The sequence below is a fragment of the Nipponia nippon genome, unplaced genomic scaffold, assembly GCF_047370975.1.
Source record: "Nipponia nippon isolate SJK-2023a ecotype South Korea unplaced genomic scaffold, ASM4737097v1 scaffold_7, whole genome shotgun sequence".
NCBI classification, from domain to species: domain Eukaryota; kingdom Metazoa; phylum Chordata; class Aves; order Pelecaniformes; family Threskiornithidae; genus Nipponia; species Nipponia nippon.
Window position 1 is genome coordinate 34,373,732 of NW_028262391.1, and position 17,363 is coordinate 34,391,094.

General features: G+C 39.1%; 1 protein-coding gene and 1 long non-coding RNA gene across 8 annotated transcripts in view; one reads left to right on the top strand and one right to left on the bottom strand.

Moving 5' to 3' along the window:
* LOC148050996 (uncharacterized) lies at nucleotides 1–7,301 on the bottom strand. Of its 3 annotated transcripts, none has more exons than XR_015700311.1 (3): nucleotides 7,175–7,301; nucleotides 3,983–4,080; nucleotides 1–2,617 (listed from the first exon to the last, which is right to left on the bottom strand). It is a non-coding gene; the product is annotated as an uncharacterized LOC148050996 (long non-coding RNA). The 3 variants fall into 3 exon arrangements; XR_015700312.1 differs by having other exon boundaries at nucleotides 3,970–4,080; XR_015700310.1 differs by having other exon boundaries at nucleotides 3,875–4,080.
* LOC104016460 (dipeptidase 2) overlaps nucleotides 7,234–17,363 on the top strand; it is a 23,331-nt gene continuing 13,201 nt past the window's right edge. For 2 of the 5 annotated variants that reach the window (XR_015700309.1, XM_087738650.1), the window contains exons 1-4: nucleotides 7,699–7,839; nucleotides 15,416–15,693; nucleotides 16,444–16,570; nucleotides 17,051–17,180. Coding sequence is in view for 4 of the 5 variants with exons in the window: in XM_087738650.1 (XP_087594776.1) it covers nucleotides 15,560–15,693; nucleotides 16,444–16,570; nucleotides 17,051–17,180 (391 nt within the window). In the remaining variant the exon portion in view is untranslated. Of the gene's footprint in view, nucleotides 7,840–9,747; nucleotides 9,861–15,415; nucleotides 15,694–16,443; nucleotides 16,571–17,050; nucleotides 17,181–17,363 lie in introns of all 5 variants that reach the window. The other 3 variants (XM_087738647.1, XM_087738646.1, XM_087738649.1) reach the window with 3 other exon arrangements.

Here is a 17,363-nt window from a genome sequence, read left to right on the forward strand (position 1 = left end):
TGAGTACATTTTTCTCTGAACTCCAGTGAGAGTCTCTTCAAAGTGAGGTACAACTCAGCCCTACTGGCAGAAACATATCCAAGCTGAATAACTGACTAGGAAGACTGAAGTTGAACTGTTCAGCTATCGTTGATTTGTTAGTCGTAAATGTTCTAGTGATACCTTTCCTTTTGGTAAAGAATCAGTAACAATACTTTCCAATTACTTGCAAATATGCTCAAAATATCCACAGAGATCCTTTGCCATGCTGATGTCCCCTAAACTGGCTCTATCACAGGCATGATGAGGCAGGTCTGGTTAAACACATAGCAGTTTAGATGCTCCTTAGTGTGGGGATAAATCCTTCACATGATTTTTTTCATGTCTTCCTTACTGGACAGGTAGATGCATGGCAACTATTGCTGATTATAAATACCCTACAAATTACTTTTGCCTTACCTAGAACTTATAATAAAAATAAAACAACTCCATTTGAACAGCCAAAAGTATTGTATCCATACTTTGTTTGCAGACTTTCTTCTGCAGTTTAATTTTTGATAAGGCAGGTAGAGTTGTTTAACAAAGCTTGTTATTCATTTACGACCAGCCAAGTAACAAATTATGATCTTGGCTCTAATAGAAATTATATTGAAATAAAGCTACGGAAAGAGAAGACTGTTGGGCATACAGTGTTGGCAGGTATATATAAAACTAGGACAAGAAGATGCCAAAACCATAATAAACCTCAAAACAAGATGCTTTTTGATACTTGTTGCTTATTCTGTAGAGAATAAGGAACGTGTCCTGGCTTGTGTCATCAGATTCAAGACAACATATCTCTTCCTGTGTGCTCCAGTGGTTTTGTGCACAGCTCTTTTGTGAACTGACTGCAGTCAAAGCGATGAGAGTGATGTCTCACATTTTGGCCTTACACAGAAGAAGAAGATGTCTTGATTTGGGTCCTCATATGTGATGTATTTGTAAACACATGTATGACTCTATGCAAGGTGTAATGAAATCCCAGTGCAGAGTCTGAGGAGACACATTTGCGTTGTGAAAGCTAGAAGCAGAACGTCACCCTGGAGAGACACTGCTCCCCTTGCTAACTACCAGACTTGCTGGTGTTTAGATGAAGAAAGGTGAGAAGATAATTACAACTTCACTGAAGTTTATAAGCTTGGTCCATCCTGATTTGAAAAACAGATCATTCTATGACAGCATGAAAACACCTAGTTAGTTTCTCATGGCGATAAACTAGTTTAAGGCCGGTTTACAAACCTATTTTTCGTGTGTGTCAACTTGACTTTACCTAGCTGGTTGGGTAAGACCACTTGTCCGGTTCATCTCCTAATACTCCTCTTTCTGTAACAGGATACACTGTCAACTGGCCAGCTCTGGAGCATAACAAAATTCTGCAATAGTTCTCCTGAGTAAGTCCTGGTCTCTTGCTGTACAAATAGCCCTTTTACTCAGTAACTCCAGACTGTATCACAAAATGCTGCTTATTACAAAAGGAGAGATATAAGTGTACATACTGTGCTTTAATATCATCTTAGCAAAAAGTTTCCATGGTGTTTTTCTCTCATAGTTGCAAGGGAGCTCTCTTACCAGTAGAACCACAGCAATTTTCTATCTACCACCTTATTCAGATTACTGACAAATTCCTCAATTAATGAAACCTGTTCTTAAGCATCACAATATGTTGTACAGATGATAAAGTACCTCAGAAACAATGGATCCTAAATTGGCAAATTTCCTGGTCTAACAAAGACGTCCCAAAGACAAAGGTACTTTGAAGTCTCTTAACAACACTTCTGTAAGAAAAAATTAGTATTATATATAGGATCTCTTATTTGCCCACAGCTCTGGCTGTTTAAAAGCGCATCCTTGTGCTTCATGTCAGATTCTGGAGCAGCTAACTTAAAATACTTGCAGCAAATTTTAGATTTTTTAGATTTGAGTTAATAATTTCTCTGAAAGCCTTTGATAGACTTTCAACGAGCAATTTTACTTAGTTGCCAGTTTGTTCAGCATGGTGTGGACAAGAGGCACAACTAGTCAATTTATTTCCATGCTGCATTTAGGTTCATAATACTGCTGAGGTAGGAAAATAACCTCTACTTGTGTATGTGCCCAGTACAGTTGGTTGCAGATACATAACAAAGAGAAGTCATTGCATAAGCCTTTAGGAATCGCTAATGAAGTGTCAAGCACACAATGGATTATTTAGAAACTTGGTATAAGAACATGAATGTGATTCAGTGTAAATATAGTAGAAATCTACCATATAATGGTGTCTGTTGTATTTGTAGCTATGTTGTGGTATAGTGAGGTATAACAGTCAATATTAGACCCTCTGTAGCTCTACTCATATTTAGCTTGCTGTTCTTCTCCTTTGTCGTGTAACTTGTGCTTAGGCGTGTGACTTGGTCGATACATTACTACTGCAGAATCCAAAGGTCTTGTTTTGGATTGGGGCCACTTCAAAAAGCATTGATTAGTAATAATCCCTGGACCATTGCAGAGGCTTGAAACAGGCTCTGTGCCGGAGAGGAGGAAATAAAACACATCTCCTTTCACCATCTGTCAGGGCTGAAAACCAGTCATGAAATTCAGAATATTGGTAAGGAGTCATCTCCTGAAAAGGAAAGAAAATGGCTTATTACTTTTTGTCTAGATCTCTTGCTGATATTTTGCTCTCATTAACCCTGAGTCTTGTCAAGAAAGACATACATGAGACCTCTTTAATGGCTCTCAAATGTTTGAGCCCTTTCTGGTAAATCCTTAGTTTCAGAGACTTTAAGTCATTTGAGGGCAGTTCTTGGTTTTCTAATGCAAGTGTGTGACCACAGACTGGCAGACAGTCTGTGAGATTTCCTGGGAGGAAGAGGAGGGAAGGAGGCAGGCCAGGAGGGCTGATGCCTGAGATTATGCATTCTCGCCATCTACCCAAAAGGCAAGCTGGAGCTGACTTGAAGTGCTTTGGCATGGGTGGGATTCTCTTCCTCCCAAGAAGTATGGGAAGGTGGATGTGGATTCACTTAAAGAGAATTCTCTTCCAAATAATTAGTTCTGGTCTTTACTCTGTGTATGTGTGTGTATAAATGCAAAAGCTATTGTTTTGTTGGGAATATTAATTTCAGGATTGACACGTGAAACTGGAAGGATTTTTAGAAAACCTTGGCTGCCTCAATATATTTTGTTAAACTGAAAAAAACCCCAACCCCAAGTTTCTTGATTTACTGTCCTGCTCACCAGCATATTACAGAATTACTGACTTGGCCATCTCCATGGAATTGTGTTTTATATTGACATTTAAAAAAAAAGGGTGGGTGTGTGCTTAAGTTAAATAGAGGACAGAACGCTAAAATTAAAATCAGTAGAACCCTCACTCTTTCAATATCCTAGAGTACGCTGACAACCTTGCAGTTGAAGGTGGTTGGGAGCTTCTACTCATAATGATTTTCTGGTGGAAATGTCTGTTTCCCAAAACTGAAAAATGTTGCTGAAAATAGCTGGCTAGCTGCTTGGGACAAAAGGGGAGAGAGAGAAGGTCAATATCCTCAGCTCTAACTTAAAATTGAATTTGTCAGGAACTAAATATAATTGCTCTTGTTAACAAAATGTTGTAATCTACAAATAATACTATGTGCAACTTCAATTATGTTTATGCAGAAATATCTTTGTGATTTTGTTATGTCTTGAGAGCAGAATTTATAATAATTATGATTTAGCAGAATAAGTAGCAAACAATAAGAGCTCTAAAGCAAAGATACGTAGGAAAAAAGTTTAAAGTCAGTGGAAGATGGAATACTTGAAACTTTTCTATACTCTTCTACTATGTAAAACAAAACAAAACAAACAAAAAAAACAACAAAAAAAACCCAGAAGATACCATCCTCTCTGCCACCATAATCTGGTGGTTGTTATGCGACATCAGATTTGAAGTATTCTGTGGAGACAGACTTAAGCACCAGTGAACACTGTCACCTGAAGGTCACACCTAGTAACCTTCTTGCTACTGATAGCAGTGTGAATGACTTCAGATGGAACACTCCTGTCCTTCCTGAGCTGTGTGATCTTCCATTTCCCCAGAACGATCTTGAGAGTAAACACAAGTAAAAAAAAAAAAAAAAAAAATCAGTAAAAATGCAAATATTACATGGGCCAAGGCACAGAAATGTAATTTGAAATGCTGCGTTCATGAATGTTGGTCATTTTATATCACTGAAAGATTTAGTCTAGGTCCATACTTAAACTTATATCAGCAGAGCTGTCAGCTGTGAGCACAGGGGTAAAACATCTCCAAAACCAGTGCAGCTGCTGTATCTCAGGGCATGAGCTCCAGTGAAGGAAGGAAAGGAATGAACAAGGAGGACTCAGGCCTGGGTTAAGGATTACCTGGACATCATCATCTGCAGATCAGCGACAATGATGATGACTTTTAGGCATTCCCCCAAAACTCAAAGCAAAGTCTTTGAAACTCAATGAAAAAAACAACCTGTTATTAGGTGGCAGAAATGAAGGTGACCAGTAGACTTGCTCTAAATTGGGTTTTCTGACTGATACCAAAGGATTCACTCTTTTCAGAAACCTGTGCTGAGCAGGAAACATGGCCTTCAGTAGAGCTTACTGCCCTGCATGGCTGTGTGTGCCTAATGTCACAAGGGCAGCTGCTACTTTAAAAAGATATGAATGGCTTTGCTCTTGCTGAAAAATTGGAGTGGAAAGTGGCAGAAATAGAACTTTGAGAATTCTGCTTTCAAACAGGAAAGAGTGCTTACATAGGAATCAATCCAGAGTGGGAAAACACTTTTTCCAAGTACTTTTTTTTTTTTTTTTTAAACTGTTTCTGGAAGCCTTTTTAGTTATAATTCCCAAACTGAGTAGGCAACAACTTCTGCTGTCCACAAGGCTTTTTGTGATCTCTTCTATTGTTTTTTTCTTAGAGATTTTTCTTTTTATTTTCTTGTTATGGGGAAAAAACAAAACAAAACAAAACAAAAAAACCCTAGCCATCTGAAGCAAGCTAGTTTGCATCCTGGTTCACAGAAATGGCCTATAGTCCTGACAATTAGCAATCTGTCATTAGATCACAGATTAGGTATGATTTTAATTGGGAAGCTCCTGCTACTTTGTGGCAAGAACCTTCACCTTTCTTAACTCAAAAGAATTAAACTGGATACCTAATACCTTTGTAGAACAAATGCATAGCTAAACAAACAGAAAGCAGGGAGACCAGAGGCTTTGGTTTGCTTCACTATTTGGGCATTATCACTTGTAATTATTACTAGTATTTTAAAATAAACATAACTTAAATGAATAGATAAGCTGATTGCAACTTTTTTTTTCCTGCGGCTGCTTCCTCCATCTTTCTTTCCAAAACACTACAGAAATTAATTCTGTGGAAGTAGAGTATTGAGCCAGAAGAACCCCAAACAACTTTGGTATTTGTATAAAAAGTTGTTGACATGAGTCATTGATGGGTGTCAGTGTAGTACTCATTTGTGTTCGTCCTGCAAGGATTTTATGGAGAAACCAAATTGCAGTTAGAAATGGCTGCCACAGTAGGCATCTGCATTTGCAAAGCCCTACTTTCCCAGCTGGAGTAATCTACAGTTTAATCTGTGCTGGTTGTAAAACCACTAGTGCTTTGGATGTGTAACTATTGAAATTAGTGAAACTGCTCTGTGGCTGGAACAAGCCTTCCTAGTGTGAAAAAGAGTTCCAACACATAATGTTATCCCTCTGTGCCCTGACAGCAGCTGCTATGAGTGTAAGTGCTTGCAGTTATTTTATAGCTTCTCAGCTTGCTCCAAAATATGTCTGAGGTGAATATAACATGATATAAATGTAGGGATAACTATTATCAGGGAAAGACAGCTGTGTAACAGCATTCTGGATGATGAAGATAGCTCTCAGGATGTTTATTAAAAGAACAGTCCTGCCAGATGGACTCTGCAGGAAAGACGTACATCAGAAATGCCACATTATAAGAATTATTTTACACAAACAGCTGTTAAGGCTCATCCAGGGCTACTGGAATAAAAAGACAGAAGAAACCTGACTGTGAGCCAAAGGAAGAATTTTGCTTTTAGCAGCTTTAAAAATCAGTTACATTCTGAATCTGCAAAGAGGTGAGCTGTTAAAAGTCCAAGCAGGAACTTAGTGGCCCAGCAAAAATTGTTCTTGAACAAGGAGTTGGTGAGCTTAGTTTTCCTGGAGGCATGTGGAAACATGGAGTTTTAGGTAGAAATCAGATCAGAGATTAAACTTGACTTTGCAAGGAGAGAAAATTGAGAAAATAGGAAAAATAAATTGCATGCAATGATGGTTATGTGATATTATTTGCTTTGGAAGAAGGGGATGAGAATTTGAAAAGTTGAAAATTAATAAGGAAACATGAGCTAGAACTAGACCACAAGTGGGAATATTAATCTGAGCCTGTTATTTGCTGCTTTAAATTAAATTTGGGAGATAGTTTCCTGTCGTAGGCCTACAAATGGACCTGGCCTGGATCAAGCTTCAGATTATGTAGAGGATATTTTCTAAAGAAAACATTTGTCTTTTCTCTAAATTTGTATTGTTTAGGGTTCTTTAGTCCACTTGAGCTGATGGTAAATATTTATAAGTAAAGTTCATGAAATTAGCAATGTGCAGCAGAATTCCAAGTGATGTGGGGGCTTCTGTTTAAGTTTTCCAGTTACGGGGAACTAGAGTATTGATGATAAACGTATGTTCCAGTTAAGACATGACTTGTGCAACAGCTCTGTGGGAGTTTTGATTGTGAGACTTGGTTATTTCTCTGCAACGGAATCATAAACAAAAGCATGATGCTCTTCTGGTTTTCTGTACAAAATATGAAGTAAAATAAAAATTATGATAAGCAAACCTTGCTTCTTGTGGAACTGCAGCATCATGTTTTTGCACGTATATTTCTTTGTTTCCAAACTGTCAGCTCTCACAAAAGGAGCGAAAAGTCCCGGTAGGTTCAGAGACATAAGTACCTTTTACAAGGTCACCCGTAACTTGTGAGCGTTTTGACCTTTACAAATACCACACGATGGCACTGTATGTCCTGATTAAAATCCGGCAGGTATAGTTACAAGGGGTAGATATTCATTAGCTTAGGTATAGTCAATGTGGTGAAATTAGGCCAGCAGTAAGGTGCTTACCTGTACCTGTGTTTGCTTACCTGTACCTGTGTTTACTGAAAGTTCAAGTCTAAGAGACCCTTCTCGGAGGAGGCCAGCAAGAGGATGAGAGGCAACCATCACAGATTGCAGCAAAATTTTTGAAAAAAAATAATCACAATGTGAATCAGCAAGCACTGCAACAGGGGCCTGGAAAGGCTGTATAATCTTTTTCCTTGAAGACATCAACCTGATCTAACTTTGAAGTTACCTTAGCTGGGACCAGGTGGCTGGACTAGATGGCATCCCACCAGAAATCCCTTCCAACCTCAATTATTCTGTGATGAGGTGCACCTGTTTCTAAAACATAAATCGAGCAGCAGCAAACACGTCATAACGTGAGCCAGCAGAGGCGTGACGGAGCGCGCGAACAGCCCTCCGCCGCAAGGGGGAGGAAATGCCAGGCTTTGCGGCGGCACAGCACACGGCTTCGGGGCTCCCGGGTGGCCGGGAGCTCAGCTGGAACCTCGCCCACAGACCGTATACCTCGGAAAGGGGCAGTCTCCAGATGCCTGTTGAGTGTGAAGCCTGTGACCCGTAAGCTAAAGAAACGGAGGACGTTTCTTGATTGCGGCTCCGATGCCAGGAGGACCTGGTGCCAAGCTTTAGCTGTTGCATCCAACACAGTGGAATGTGGATTTCGACTCTGCTGCATTTTCCTAAGAAGGTAACCTGCTCCAAGCAGCCTTTAGATAAACAAGAAAAAGCTATAAATCTCATGTCAGCTTCCACTTTGCAACTCTACTCAGCCTGCATGGAAAAAAGCTGTGTGGGTTTTGTATTTTAAATGTTGTTTAAATAGGGGTGCCTAATATACCATGTTCTTAATTTTGTGTAGTGCTTGCAATACTCCTTCAATTTTCAAGAACTGATTTCTGAATGATGATATACTTATGTGTCTTTTTTTTTTGCCTAAACAGTTTCAAAGGTAAATGAGTCTTACTGTCAAAGTGTAAAGAATATTTTGCATCAAATCTAGAAGGTACTTTTATATAGCAAATCTATAGGAAATTCTTGTAGCTACCAAGAACAGCATTTTTGTACAAATACATGGAATGGAAATTTGGTAATGTATAGATAAGTATAATTTCTTTCAGCAGTTGAACTGCTTGAAGAACATGTAGGTACACTTCCTGCTTAAAAATCTTCCTGAAAATTGCTATGGACTTCATATTGATAGAAAAATAGTAAATATTTGGACCAAAATTTACAATGTGTAGCAGTTTTTATAGCAACAGAACAGTGTTATTGTGTGAACAAGGCTTGGTACCTTCTCATTAAGTATTTTGAACTGACAAATTCTGTGGATTTCTAGAATAACAGTTACACTGTTCTATGCCACAGAGTACATAATAAGCTATAAAATCCTACTGTTCCCTTTAGAGTCAGTTTGTCAGGATCTGGCAGAGTTCTAGAGATACAGGTTGCACATCTGATCTATATTTTGGTTTGAGGAATTTGAAACCAAAAAATGCCTGCAGAAACTAATTTGCCTTTGTGATGCCAACTTGCCAGACTTCTGATGCCTGGGCAATTTTTTGAACTTTCTTTTTTAACATTTTGCATGCTGAGCTGCCACAAACAAATTTAACGTTTTCTAGACTAGAGATAGAAGGATTTTTTTCACTGTGGTAACAAAGTCTGCATTTGTGGTAAAGAGGTAAGCCCGTATTTGTGCTTTGATAGTTGAGGGAAATGTCTATGGTTGCCACAAAGCAGAAAAGAAACAACTTCTGATTGCTCTGTATCCTTTACACTTCTGTAGAAGTGCTGTTTCACTCAAGTTTTTGGGGCCTCACAGTGCATGTATATTTCTGATGCATGTTTATGGAAGAAAAACTTCTTCTCTAAGACTGCACTCCCATCTAAGGAAGGATTTTGAGGATGATTGTATTTCCAGTAACTGCTGTTGCTCAAAATCTTTCATTTGCATGCTGTGACAGAAGAAAACAGTGCTGTCTTTTAGATTGGGAAAATGTGGGCAGCACCACAAAAAAAAAAAAGGCATCCCATGGTGTGTTTGAAAATGCTCTTTTTTTAACAGCTGTGAGGGAGAGGCAGGTAAACTCCACTATGGCACAGGTACTCAAATAGGCTTTCTTCTGCTGAAACAAAGTTTATTACCTCCTGTGAGAGCAGTATTTCCGCAGGCTGCATCCATTATGGTTAAACTCGGTTGTTAATGCTCAGTAATGCTCATCCTTGTGGCCCTTGTCTGTCTCTCTCACTATTTTGTAGCATTGTTTTTTGAAAGCAGTATCCAGAAATTTCCAGAATATTAGAAATATTTTGGAACTGGGCAAAACCCTGCCAAAAGGAATGAGTCTGTCAGGATTAGGGGCTGGAGGGGACATGGCTTGCACTGACCCTGGCATGGAGAAAAGCACATGTTAAATAAGGGACAGGGGCAAGGGCAGGGGGCCCAAATGGGGTGACTGTGAGGAAGAACATTCCTTTCATATAATCTGCTGTCTATAGCTTTGAAACCTGTTGTGGCCCATATAGTAGGGAGTACATTTGCAGAGTGGATCCCTGGAGTAGTTGTTTGCTCAAGTCTGTATGTGCTATTCAACAGACTCTAGTTTGCGTTCCGGGAAAGCAGTATCGCCAGATCAGAGAAAGAGGAGACTGCACATTAACAAAGAAGCCAGCTGACTCCTTGCATCAAACGTTCCTCCTTCCACTGAGGTCAGCACTCTTAAGCTGGACATAGTTTTGCTTGATAATATGTGGTCTGCTATAGGAGTAGTTGTCAGGCTGTTCTGGTTTGTTCTGCCTTTAGGAGATTATGCCATAAAGTGTATCTGTCTTGAAGTTAAAAGAATTTCAGTAACTTAGGATTTCTGAGAAAATAGTCCTCATCATTAGTAATTAGATAAAAGATGCATAGCATTAGCAGAACTCCTATTTACTTCAAAATTACTGGATTCAGCAATTTGAATTTGCCAGAAGGTCTTAAAAACTGTGGACGGGAAAAAACAACGATGAAGTAAATGATGAGAAGCTAATAGGAAAGAAATTCAGTAGTTGCCCTTTTCTTAAGGGAAGTTATGAGAAATCTTTCTGGAGTTAAAACATCATTTTTATCTGTAATAATAAAATCTGTTATGGAATTGTTTTAAAGGAGAAAGCAATGAATCTCCTACACTTCAGTTGCAAAGAAGTCTTGCCAACTGAGGTTATATTGCATCTGAAAAATTTGCAGTCTACGTGTACAGTGGGTAGCATGTGTAACATCCACTTAAATTCAAGGCTGAAAGCTAAGTGTGACTTTATACATGGAAGTAATGTAATTGCCGCTAGGGGGTTCCTCTTTCCCAGGAAGTTTGGGACAAGCTGTCCTGCTTGTTCCTTTCCCTTCCCTAGGGATTCTGAAATGCCTTCCAACCATTACTGTATTTATTCCCTTTTATCCCTGTTTTAAGCAATAAGTTTTAACAGCACCGTGTTTTCTTATTGCTTGGTGGCACTTCATTGCACTTTAGCACAGCCAGGGAAGGAATAGCAGGTTGGAAATTATAAATTGTATTACCTGTATTGGGACAGCACTAAGGAGGTTTCTAAGCAGGGAAACAGATAAACCTGACATGATTCAGGGCTGGTGATAGCAAAAGGAATTTCAAGCAAAACTTGAGAAAGACTTGAAAGGCTGTCTTGATGAGAAGGTGAATTTCAAAGGGATCAGTATCTTTTCTTAAAAACATACTTCATAGTATGATGCATGTGTTCTGCTCCTAGAAGTATGTTTAATACTTATGTATTACAAGTTATGTTTAATTATTATTTAAGGAATAGGGAGAATCCATGCTTTTACCAGCAATCAGCAAGGAAGTTTTTACCTAGGATCCTGGTCACCTTGTGTTGTCTGTGCTGTTGCAACGAAGTTGCTGCCATGATCTGAGGTAGTTAACTCAGAGCTACACTAGGACTATCTGCACGAGCTCTCAGTGTAACTGGACCGGGGGGGGATGAACCTTCTTAATTTTTCAGGATATGTTACTATCTTGAGCTGTGAGCTCTGTTTTATTGCACTTTATATATTTGATTGGGCACAATAATTCAACAAATTTGAGTCTTAATGTAATGGATGTCATGAAGTTTTTTTTTAGTAAAGAATAAGATGGAGAATAAGGACTTCAAATGGGATGAAAGGAATGCCATTCCTAACTGAGATTTGCTGCACTTAAATAGCAGCTGTTTACTGAACCTTCTGCACTGATGTCTGGCCTGCCTGCTGGAAATGAGAAGACGGGCCAGGCAGCTTGCCCATACTTCTGAAGATGGTAAATGACAGAAGCATGCAGAAAACCTTTCCTTTCTTACTGTGAAACTTTCCATTAAAATGTATCTATTTTAAAAGAGCAGACCCCCTTGTTGCATCCTTATATGGAAGATATGGCCATCCTGCTTCATGATAGCTCTGTCCTCCCTGATGTGGGAACACTCAGTGTAATGTACACTGTCTGAGCATTCATGTTTTATTCATAGTAACTTCCTAGCTGTTCATGAAGAGCTTGGAGAATGTAAACCAAGGGTAGAAGCTAACTAGTGTGAAGTAGTAAAGCTTTATTTCTGTAGCGTGTGTCTGCAAAGAGTTGCTCTGTGCCTGTTGGCAGCTCTCCAGGGACTGTCACTGTTTATTTTGGGCTGTGGGCTGATGGCTTTTCTAAGCTCAATGACCCAAAATTGCTGTGCTTGTCCTGTGTGCAGAGGTATGGTGGGGATGAAAAGCAGTTATGCTCTCAATGAGAGATGCAGAGGTAGATGTGGAAAGAGACATTTTTGGCTCTGAAGTGTAATGTGGAAGAAGAGATAGAGCTGCATTTTGCACCTCCCTCATCTCTTCGACACTGTGTGTGTCTGTATGTTACAAGCCTGTGATGTTTTGTGTAGCTGGAGCGGAGCTGAAAGTAAGAAGAAAGTTTTCTCTTTGTGCTCATTGCCCCTTGTAGTGTTACACATCTTTCTTGGGACAGACTTTTGGTCTGTGGGAGACTCAGCTGCGGTGCCTAACTTAGAACTGATGTATTTCAGTTCCTGGAGCAGCGTCATGAGACTGCCTCTGGGTTTGTCCTATGGGGACTAATGGTGTGCTTTGCTTTATGTACCCCAGGGCTGGGAGAGAGAAGTAGTAGGCTGTTGGGCCTAGTTTACTTTATATTCCCACTGCATTGTACCTTCTAATTTTCTGCATGAGGTTAATTACAATAAATCGACTGTAAGCAAACCGCTGCAGTTTTAAATGCCTATAAGATTCCAGTAGGATTCTGTTTTATCTTTTCTTTTTGGAATGTTCTCTCTTGCATAAATGGATTTTATTGAAAACAAGTAAGAGAAGGAAATCAAACACCATGTCATAGTAGCACAACAGGGCTCATATTTTGAATGTGGATTTTGCTGTACCTAGATATAATGTGTAAGCCCATGTATTTGTGCCCTGCCTCATTTTTTTCCAAATACATAATCTAGAAATATTCAGTTTCTTTGAGTAAAAGTAATAACAGAGATCAACTTGTTCAGCATTGATGCATCACAGTTGTTTCCAATGGCAATTCAAATATTTTTCTGCTAAAGGCAGTGTTAGAACAAAATTGATAGAAAATGACCATCCCAATAAATTTTCCCTTGTATGCAAATATAAAGCTGTGGCAATGAATAAAAGCAGAAAAATCTCCCTTCCGATCAGTCAATGTGGGAACACAGAAGGTTCCTTTGGTTATTGTGCAGACATGAGAGGAATAAGGGCTTCTTCCATCAGCTATGATACGAACTCTAGGCAAATTAAAGTGTCACCAGGGAGTCAGCTGTGCCCTGGTGTAGGACAGTCTGAGAGTATCATCGCAGTCTTGGAAGGTCTGGTCCTCATTCTGACCCCAGGGGAAGTAGCTGGGCCTGCAGGAAACCACTCCCAGGAGAAAACCCAGATGCGTAGACTTATGATGTAAATTGATTCCCATATTGTCCTAAGGGCCTAGCCAAAAACTTGTAAGTTTTGTACACGTGAAAAGAAACCTGGAGCCAATCACTTCTGTTATGTTTGTTAATGAATGAGAACATAGGCTGTTAGAGTTCTTGAAGGATGAACTACTTCTAGAGTGCTTTCCTCTGTGTAGCATTAGACCTCTGTACTTCACAAATACTCTCTACGCTATTCCTTACATTATGTTTTTCTTGTAGGAAACATTAAGGGGTGAGGATTATTAATTTTCTTTAGTTAGTGCCACAGCTCCCCTGGTATTGTATTTATATTGGGTCTTCATTTGTGCCTGTGTACTACTGTGTTCATTCAACTGTCCTAGAGCTTCTCTCTGAGACCACTTCAGGGCTGATTTTAAACCTGCTTCTCCATCTATGCTCCCTTTTGTATAAGCTTGTATGTTCTCACTGTTCAAAAGTACTTCCTGCCAGATGGCCCCACAATTTAATGCAGTCCCCAATCTTGTGAAACAGAAAAGGCCCAAGCCAGTTTCTCAAAAGAAGAACCTTAAGAATTTTTGTCAAAGTTGAAGGATTTTTTTTTAAATTTTTTTTAGAATAGCAGTTTGCACCTTTCTAAACCCAAGTTGTGAGGTCGTTTCTTAATTTTTAACTTTTACATTATTTTGATTTAGAGCTAAAATACATGTAAAATGGATTAATTTTTATTTTAAGACATCTTAATTGCACAGCTTAATTAAATATAATTCCTTTACAAACATATTTACATTTTATCAGGCATAGGCAGGGCGAATAAGCCAGTTAACTTTTCCTTTGATTTACACTCTGCATATTGCACGTGACAGGAAAATGCTTTAATGTATAGGCTGGAAATATAAGAATCTTAATAATATGATTTTCACTGTGCTGCTTTTCAATATCCTGGTTACAGGCCTACTCTTATTTTGGCTTTGATTTTTATAATCGAAGTGTTCTAGTAAGGGGAAGAAAGAAACGTGTTTAGAACAGGATGCCATTGATAGGTAATATGCTTAGCATGACTGCAATTTGCTTCCAGTGCTACCATCACCTAGGGATCTTCCTTGAGATATATGTGACTTTATTGATGAATATGTGGCTTTCTATCAGGAAACCATTTCCTGGGTTTATGTCCACTTCCTGTTGCTTTAGAAAAATTGCTTAAAGACAAGAGAAGCAAAGCATGCAGGCAAGGTGAATTGCATTGTAATTTTATCGTATCTTGGATATTTGCTATTTGTTTTTACCTCTGCAGACAAGGAATACATAAAACCAACTTCCTTTAGTAGTAAAAACAAACTTTTGTGCTGCCAGAAGAAAGTTTATAAATGTAAACTTCACTGACTCATGGTAGAAAACAGATGAAAAGTCAACATTATTTTTCTTTTTTTGTTGCTGTCTTTTGGAAAAAATTGAGCATTGGCCCTGCAATATTAGAATTCTAGCCAAACTTCTTTAATTTGAAAGAATTCACAGGGCACATGCATCTAATTAGGACGTCACTTCAATGAATGAAGGAGGTGACTCCTCCTCAGCTTTCTAAGTAATGGTGCCAGTAACTCTGAATGTGGGGAGGAAAAAAAACCCACAACCTTCTCCTGCAAAGGTATTTTAACTTCCTAGCAGACCTTATATTTACTTTACATAGAACAGGAGGTATTTCTAATCTGTTTGTAAAAATGCTTTTTTGACTGATACCTGAAAGGCTGTTGTCCAAGTGTTTGAGTACTATATTTTAAAAAAGCAAGGGGTGCTTGGATTACTCTTGAAGTTGTTGTCATACCAATTTTCTCATGGAAATAAAGTGACCTTTTCAAGTTTGGCACATATTGTCCTTGCTAAGGTATGGAAAAGTGTTGGATTTCAATAGCTTTCCTCTGAAAATACTCTGATGTGCTGTGTGTTTTAACAACACAATTTACTCAGAGGAAGTTGATTTTTGGAATTTCTCAAAAACAGTTTCAGTGTTCATTTCAGTGTGAGGTTCCCCAAATAATGAGATCAAACCGGTTAATGAGAAGACTATCTTGTTACGCTGTTTTGGGAGCTGCTTTATGGGAGGTGCAAGTCCAGCGTCTGTCAGGGTCACCCCTGCCAGCTCTGACTGAGGAGTTGGTTCTCTTCAGCAGTCAGCTAGTGGCAGCAGCATAGTTTAAGGAGTGGTTATATGTGCAAAACCACAGCAGCCAGAGACCTGAAAAATCTTTGGGAGAAAGTAGCTGTTTTGCAGTTTCCACTGCTACCTTCCCTTCTGTTTATTATTCTCTTTCTTTCTTTCTTTCCTGCAGAATTCACCCCAGCCTTACCAGCAGGAGAGGCATTTCGGCTCTGCCTATACTATTAAGCCTACAACCTCCGCAGACTGGAAATCTTGCTGTTTCATTGTCATCAACGAATAATTGTGGTATCTCTTTGCTTTAGCAAACTGGAAAATGGAAATGAAAAGAAATACAACAAAGTGGTTGTTGTGGCTGTTGATTTTCTTTGATACTGTGCCATTCAGCTATGAGAAATCAATGAGAGAGCGAGCCATCGAGCTGATGGAAGATGCACGTTTAATCGATGGGTATAAAAAAATATGTTCAACTAAACCCTCTTTGTGAATCTTAACAAGTGAGGAGGAAATGCTAAAGTGTGTTTGGATCAGTACAGACATAGGCTGTTACTAGCACATAGCAGTTAGTTACCGTTGCAGTGATTTATCTGGAAGGAATTTTGGTTCAGAGGGTACTTACTATAGGATCAGGTTATTCTAAATGCATTTGTGATTTTCTGGTCAGGTTTTGCCACTTAATTATTGTTTCCCTTTACATAATATCCTTGTCTCCTTCCCGTAATTTAAAGGCATCTTTCATTAGCAATGACTTCTGTACATAGCTAGAAAGCAGGCATCATACCTTGAAAGGGTACCCTTACAACATGAAGGAATGATGTCTGTGGTGAGTGTATTTTGACCTGGGAACACAAACACTGATTATTCTAGCACAGGCAGCGCTGATTATTCTACCACAAGTACTTGCTTCCAAGGAGCATGGTGGCTGATTTCAGTTCTTCTATTCTTCCAGAAATGATATAGAGAAAAATAGACACAGAAACACAACAGCTATAAAAATGGGAGAAGCAAAAATGTTTCTTGCTGTCCTAACTAAGAAATAAAGCTTCTTTGCAAAACAAGGGAGACTTTCAAGCATATGTTACTGCAAGGATTATTGGCAATTAATGGTCTAAGGGACTCTGAACAGTGGAAGAAATTACATTTGGGTTAGAAGGGGAAAAACTTGTTTCTGTCGCAAGCCCTATTTGTTTTCAATTCTAGCCACAATGACTTGGTACTGCGGCTGAGAATATTTTACCAAAATAGACTCAGTAAAGTCAACTTAAGAGAACTCAACAAGACCCACACAAACCTTGTGAAACTTCAGGCTGGTTATGTGGGAGCTCAGGTATGTACTGCCATGGTTGTGCGTCTGAGAACATAGTGTTACATTTGCCTCCTTCCCAATCACAAAAGTACTCCTGGCCTTGGTTTTGGCTCTTTTCTGTTGAAAGAGAAAAAACAATGAAACTGAAAAGCCACAGATACTTTTCCCCATAGCACTTGTGTTTCAAAAGTTTGTGGTTTATAACCCAGGTACCCTTAACCAAAACAGCCACATTTGTTCTGTGATAAATTAAACTTACATCCACTTCCCCGTGTGTACTGTGGAGTAGCTGACTGTGTCAGGAGGCTTTAATCATATCTGGAGTGGATGCTTTTGCCTTGCATTGTAACTCTTCCTTTGCAGGGAAAAGCTATAGTGGCAACTCCCTTGTAAACTGTAGGAATTTATTTTAGTCTGTGCTCATGAACTTCACTATTAGCAAATGAATGTTTCGAAGTTGAAACACAAGTTATCTAGTTTACTTGTCAATGTCTCTTTCAGTTTTGGTCAGTGTATGTTATTTGCAGTGCTCAGAACAAAGATGCTGTGCGTCTCACCTTAGAGCAAATTGATGTTGTCAAGAGGATGTGTAACAGCTATGAAGAGCTTGAACTTGTGACAACTTCCCAAGGTGATGTTCTTTCTTGTAACAGAAATTTTTTAATGGCATTGCGGGAGGTATGTGCAAAAGACAGAGGGCTGCAAGCAGGCAAGTTCGCCTGGTTTAAAGAGTAACTTTAGCTTCAGTTTTTCCACTGAACCACAATAACGGACTCTGTGCACAGTCCTGGCCCGCTGCAGTCAAGAGGAAATT